At 44.8% G+C, this 6,929-nt stretch overlaps 1 protein-coding gene across 1 annotated transcript; it reads right to left on the bottom strand.

Moving 5' to 3' along the window:
• Window positions 1–218: 218 nt before the first annotated feature.
• foxf2b (forkhead box F2b) lies at window positions 219–4,447 on the bottom strand. The gene is made up of 2 exons (XM_030083582.1): window positions 2,959–4,447; window positions 219–812 (listed from the first exon to the last, which is right to left on the bottom strand). Exons 1-2 carry the CDS (start codon window positions 3,932–3,934, stop codon window positions 637–639), a joined length of 1,152 nt encoding a protein of 383 aa, XP_029939442.1. The 5' UTR covers window positions 3,935–4,447; the 3' UTR covers window positions 219–636.
• Window positions 4,448–6,929: the final 2,482 nt, after the last annotated feature.

Genomic DNA, 6,929 nt, shown 5'->3' on the forward strand with positions numbered 1-6,929 from the left:
GGACGCTATTATTCTTTGTTGCTTGTAAAGCAGCACGAAAAATAGCAAAATAATCAGTTAATCTGATTTATTTTACTGCAAAAAAAATCCCCGTTAACGACCATCGAGAAGAGTAATGTTTTTACCTTACTATGACGGTTTGCGGTGTAAAAGCTCACGTTCAGTAGTAACAGCTTTTACAGACAAAAGATGTGACAAAAGTATAAATAATTGTAGCCTAAAATATAATACAGCTTTATTGAAACCTTTTACAAGACAATTCTTTAAATGGCAAAGGATTATACAATAAGTGCAAGTTTCTTTGCAGCTCATGAAAGCCTAAAGCATTGTGTGTGTCTAATAAAATAGAGCATAGTTACATGGGATATAATTAGTTTGCACGTCTTACAAGGGCAAACACTTTCTTTAAAAGAAGGCTTCTTCATGAAGGCAAAGTGGTTTTTCTACAAAAAAAAGGCTCCTTGGGTTTCTTCATTCATTTTCTTCAATGCATAGATTTCTTCATGTCCAACGGAGAAAAAAACAAACAAACAACAAAATAACAAAATGAATATAAAATATACTTTGGTTGCGTGAAGGAGGCAAATCCTGGTAGAAATCCTTCAAAAAAGGAAAGGAGAAGTCCTGCAGCAGCGCTCACATTACGCAGGGTTTGATGTCCTGACACACGCTCTGCGGGTGGTGGTGGTGGTGGTGGTGGTGGTAGTAGGATCCGCCGGCCGAGGGGTGGAACGAGGAGATGCCGTTAAAGTTCAACACAAAATCCTTCCTGTCGCACACCGACGAGTGGCTCTGATAGCGAGGGATGCCCACTGCAAGGAGAGAGAGAGACGGTCAGCAATCCAGTCCAGCACAGTACAATCCCCACCTCACTGCACGAGCACAACACCTCAAGATGGTTTGCATGAAAATGCATGAGCTGTCCACACGACTATAAATCTTTAATATTTTTTTCATTATTAAATAAACTATACTAAATCATAAATCATAAAGATTATATTTAAAATGCTGACTTATAGTCATTGTAGAAATTGCGCAAATATTAGAAAGAAATGTGTGTTCTACCATGATTCAGTTATCACATATAAATATATATATATATATATATATATATATATATATATATATATATATATATATATATATATATATATATATATATATATATATATATATGTGTGTGTGTGTGTGTGTGTGTGTGTGTGTGTGTGTGTGTATACATACTTCTAAATGTTGTGCATATGCACGGGCGGCGCATTTTACAGAGTTCAGTCTTTCAGTCTTTACATCATGAACAAATCACATAATTTAAAGCGGATTTTAAGGTAACAATATACCTTCAACACAAATAAATCTACTTTCGAGTCTACTGGTGGGACACCCACCTCCTCCCCTTAATAGCATGATTTCCGCACTCGTCATTGTAAAATTGTAAATAAATAATATTTTCTTTGGAAGAATCGGGAATTACTGATTTCCTTGATGATAAAATGTGCCTTGTGACTTCCACTGTCTCACATCAGATTTTATTTTTTTAAAACATGCTCTCGAATAAAACGTGTTAATGTTTCTTTCTTTCTTTTTCCAGATTTAAACTCAATTATCAGTCATTTGCTTTGACATTTTTCCCTCTTTGTAAAGCTCACACGGTCGCGGCAGGATTTCAATGCGACTCCAGTGAGCGTCATTCGTGTCTGAAAGTGAGCCTCTATTTCCAGAAACAGAAAAATAAATGGGAAATCTGTGTGGCTTCGTCAAGGTCATAAGGACTCCAGATGTGACTGTGTTTTTCAGGGGATTGGGGAGGGTGGGGTGGGGAGGTGGGGGTAATGGTGGTGGTGGAGGGGGGAAGACAGCAGGCTTTATCCTCCGGGCCACAGCTCGCTGCCCTGCGCCCGTTCACACACACACACACACACACACACACACACACACACACACACACACACACACACACACACACACACACACACACACACACACACACACACACACACACACACACACACACGGAGTGACAGTGCCGTCCCAGGCCCATTTGCGGACAGGTCCGGCACGTTTCTCCTCCTGCATAAAGGCTCAATTAAGACGCTGCGTAAAGTTTAATAAGGGCCTTCCGTGTCTTGTGGACGCGCCGTGGTTGAAATCCACCGCCGGTGTGGTCCGACCTGCGCAGTCTTTGTTTGGTTAACCTCTAGGACCCCTCTCGGGCTCCGGCACGGCTTTTACGCGCCTCGGTGAAATCCCCAGACTTTACTAAAGCCTCGCTGTGTTCAGCTAAAGTAAATGAGGGAGAACAGGGAAGGCGAATGAGCAGCGCGAAATAGCTGTTTCTTTTACTTATCTATTAAATAGAGAATTAAATTGTGCTCATTGATGTGTTGGGAAAACACATTTATTTATATGCCACCAGATGTAAGCACAAATAAATATTTGGAGGTCATGAAATGCAACATTGTTTTCCAGTAAAAGTAAATATTTTTTCTACTTATGCCCTTTTCTCACACAGTGTTTTTGTGAACAAACCTTTCCACCAAAATATTTACCCTTTTTGAGAGTTATTTCAAGCAAGTAACATAAAAAGTTAAACAAAGTTCTTGTTTTTGAGTGGTTATCAAAATTGTCAAAAAATATTTTTATATTATTATTAATATAAAACTTCCTTTGAGTTATCCAGTTTTTGCGGCACACGTTTGTTGATCTTGAGCACTTTGGTTTGCACTGCTGCTGAAATGAATTATAAAAAGAAAATCCCACTGCCTTCCCTCCAAAATCTAATTTAATTCACATTATTTATAATTTTCCGCAAAGGCCTCGGCTGCAGATATTTATATTTATTTTGGAATTTTTTAATTTATTTTTAAGGTGTATTTGAGATTCATTGACATGTATGTTTACAAGCTGGGCCTAGTTTATAAATTCTACAGCCCGGGCATGGTGCATCCTCCGGATGTGTACCTGATAGGTCGCTGGAGTGGCTGTCCCTGCCATTCTGGTGAAGGTAACTCTGCTCCAAGGAGTAAGGTGACATGCCGGAGTGCAAGCCCGAGGATGCCGGGCTGCTGGAGGCCAGGGGCTGCTGTTTGATGTACGGGGACCCGCCGGAGGACGCCCAGTGCGCGGACGTACTGGCGTACGGAGAGTGACCGTCCAGCGCGCTGGCCATGGCCGGAGAGGAGGGCACCGGGCTGCTGCTGCTGTCCGGCCCGTACTCCCCGCTCGGAGGCACCGGGCAGCTCGCCATGTACGTGGATCCGGGGCTGGGAGACATGTGGGGGACGTGGTGACCGCCGCTCAGCCCCTCGTAACCCCCGGCCATCGAGTTGCTCATCATGTCCAAGTTGTAGCTGTTGCTGTGGCAGGCCAGGGTGGCCGACGGAGCCTGGAAGTCGAAGCTCTGCGGGAGGATCGAGGTGCCGAAGCCTATGCCGTTCATCATGCGATACATGGGCTTCAGAGCCTGACACTTTCTCCTGAAGCCTCTGGGTCTGCGACGGAAGGAGCCCTCCTCGAACATGAACTCGCTGCCAGGGTCGATGGTCCAGTAGTGGCCTTTCCCAGGCCGGCCCAGCCCTTTGGGCAGCTTGATGAAGCACTCGTTCAGCGAGAGGTTGTGTCGCACTGAGTTCTTCCAGCCCTGATAAGAACCCCTGAAGAACGGGAAGCGAGCCTGCAGAAACTGGTAGATCTCACTGAGTGTCAGCCGCTTGGTGGGGGAGCTCTGGATGGCCATAACTATCAGAGCGATGTAGGAGTACGGAGGCTTTTCCGGTCTCCTTAAACCGGAGCTGGTCTTCTTTCCCTTCACGGCAGTGGACGAACTCTCTGTGGCGGCTTGCGGGCTCAGCATGGCGGGGTGGAGGACGCCGGACGCCGGGCTGGATCTCAGAGGAGGCGGAGGGTCCAGCTGCTGCTGAGGGGTCTCGGTGGTCATGTCAGCTCTGACGCACAACTGGCGTGGAGAGCGGAGAGGGAGGGAGGGAAGATGTCGCGAACACGTCGGGCTCCGGCGATCAGTGTTCTTGTGAGTGAGCGCTGCTACAGACCGCCGCTGGTGCCCAGAACCGCGGCGCAAAATGGAGAGGAGTCTGTCTCCAGTTACGCACAGCTCTCCCGTTACGCACGATGCTCCTTTGACGCATACGGCGGGCACGCACTGACAGATAGAGGAAGAGAGAGCGGGGTGGGTGGGAGCTGGTTATCCACTGGAGACTGAGTGTCCGAAGCTGCAGCTAGACTCGAGGGGCTCCGCTGGGTGTCACAGCGGCGCTAAGTGGCGCTGTGTGACGCGCCGGGTGGCCATCCAGCGCTTTAATAATCCCTCAAGTGGAGGAAACGCGAAAACCCCTTCAGCTTATTGCGCGCAACAGTCCAGCCAAACAAAGCCCGACCACCTATCATTTCATAAATCTTTCTTCCCTCTGCGCGAACACCCCCCACCCCTTTCTCCTCATCCGCACTCTGCCTGCAAATCTCAGTGAAATCAGTGACGAATAGAGCCACCCCCACTCACTCCCCCACCCACCACTCAACCCACCCTCATGCCAAATCTGGCCAAAGTCCTATTTCTCCTCTCGTCCTTTTCCTCCCCCCTCTCCTCCAACTTGGGACTACACGCAATTAAACCATCTATCAAACCTCCCCCAGACATCCCAATCAACAGCGCCACACGCCAGCAGCGCAGGTCCTCCCCCTCACCCCTGCCCCTCCATACGTGAAGCTGTGATTTCAGCCCAACGTGCCACAGAGCAGCCCGTGAAGCGGCACAGTGTGCGCAAACGCTCCAAGTTGCATCTGAATTTAGGATGCGCGCCCCTCCATCATCATAACTGCAGCAGCAGGGACATGAGGCAATCTAAAAAAAAAAGCACAATCATATCGTATATATATTATTTGATCATAACCCCCTCTCACAACAACTCCTAAGGATAAAAAAAAAAAAAAAAAAACTGTACAGGAGTGTGAGAGATGGAGGGCTGATGGTGCCGGTGCTGCTGCTGCTGCTGCTGCTGCTGGTGGTGGTCTTCACCGTGCGTGTGTAAGCGGGGGGTTGCTCTGAGTAAATGACTTTGACATGAGTGGAAGCAGGCTTTTTCCATCAAGCCCGACCCTGGATACCACACACAGCGCGCCAGTGTCAGCTTACCGCCCCGGGGCCAGAGTCGGTCCCACGGGCCCCACGTTCATTAGAGAGAGAAAAGCGAAATTAGGCGAGCGGGCGTCGACAGTTTCCTCCCCTATGGAGACATCACACACAGATTTGTCCGACAAGATGGAGTTATATATCCCATAAAGGTAATATCAACATCCGTGCGGCGACGGAGCGAATATTATTGAGCTTTGAAGAAGGTAAAACGACATCAAGGATTCGGCCTGAGAGATTTGTGGATGTGCTGTTCAAATGTGTAGGATTTATTTCTAATTAGATGGAATAGGGTGAATTTAAATTTAGTCAAAAGTAAAACAGTTTCAAAAAAAAAAAAAAAAAAGATAATCCACAATTTACGTGTCGTTTTGAAGGCTTGGTGTGCGCACGTGATGTAAGACAAAGCCTTTTAAAGTTTAGATATAGCCTGGAGAATTTCCCAAACAATAACCAGCAGCACTAACCTTTGCACTTTGCGCAACAAAGGATGTGCGGATAAAATCATTTTTACACACACACACACACACACACACACACACACACACACACACACACACACACACACACACACACACACACACACACATAGACCCAGAAATTTCCTGCAACATCAAAACTTATGACCCCCGCCGCGATCAGGATGCCTCGGCCTGCAGAGGGAATCTTTGTTCTGGAGCGCTTTGAAGACGGCGATCCGTCTGCACTTTTTTACGCGCTGTGCGTCTAATTTAGGCTTTTTGGAAATATCAAGCAAGCAAACCAGGTGAGACTTTCAGAAGTGTGCCAATGCAAAATGATTTTTTTTTTAGATTAACAAGTTCCATTTATAATTGTAGTTACAGTCACTGACCTCAAGTAAAGACAATCAATTTTAAGACTGAATGAAATCACACTGAATATACTATTTAAGGTAAATAAATAATAATAAAAAAAGAAATAAAAAAGAAATGAAAAGTTTGTATGGTACGATTTAAAAAATGTGAATGTGGTCGAGCCGATTCATTCTCTCTTTTGTTTATTTTTGTTTTTAGTGACATGGTGAGGGGGGCTTAACAACAACAACAACCAGCTCAGCAATCTGGTTAATGGTTAGCCAGATTTGGTTAATGTCTCACTTTTAGATGAAAGTGTGACAGACACGTGCAGCGGGCGCATCACAAAGCAACAGTTTTATCAGGAATATAAACACCTCCTGACTATACTAACAAATAGAAAGATGGAACAAATGACTCAAAATTCATTTTGTACTGACTAGGAGTAAAATGATTTCTCATGCAGTTGCCAATTTCCACTTTTAAACATAGTGGATTTAACTTGCTGTTGGCATAAATTCTGAAATATGGTGGTGGAGTTACTTTATTAGTCACTGAAAATCATGACTTGGTTACAGTGACTTGTTGCTACTGAATGAGTTGTTTACTGAAATTATAGTTAAACTTACAATTTAGCGTACAAATAGTGGTGCAGTTATTTATGGAGGTAAAGACTGGTGATTGCAGCTAGAGGGACAAAATGCTCCCTCAGAAGAAAATACAGCAAAGTGATGACAGACTCATCCAAATTAAAAGGCTTTTGCTGATTATTTTAAAGAAGACATGAAATGACGCACCTGAACTTTTATTTATTTAAAATCAATATATATTATTTTTGCTTGCTGAAACATTAAGCTGTATTCTCACTCATTGTGTTTTTTTATGCATTCCCAGTCCCCCTCCCCTATTGTTTTCTTTTTTTTTAATCACAATTCACACCTTGTTTTGTTTAAACCTCATCACAACCAAAT

This window comes from Salarias fasciatus, chromosome 23 (genome assembly GCF_902148845.1).
Source record: "Salarias fasciatus chromosome 23, fSalaFa1.1, whole genome shotgun sequence".
NCBI lineage: Eukaryota > Metazoa > Chordata > Actinopteri > Blenniiformes > Blenniidae > Salarias > Salarias fasciatus.

What these genes read in the sequence shown, in the direction of transcription:
- foxf2b (XM_030083582.1), bottom strand. Translation starts at nt 3,934, where the DNA reads ATGACCACCGAGACCCCTCAGCAGCAGCTGGACCCTCCGCCTCCTCTG. An exon ending in CCACTCCAGCGACCTATCAG is followed by an intron (nt 813 to 2,958) that starts GTACACATCCGG and finishes CTCTCCTTGCAG; the next exon opens with TGGGCATCCCTCGCTATCAG.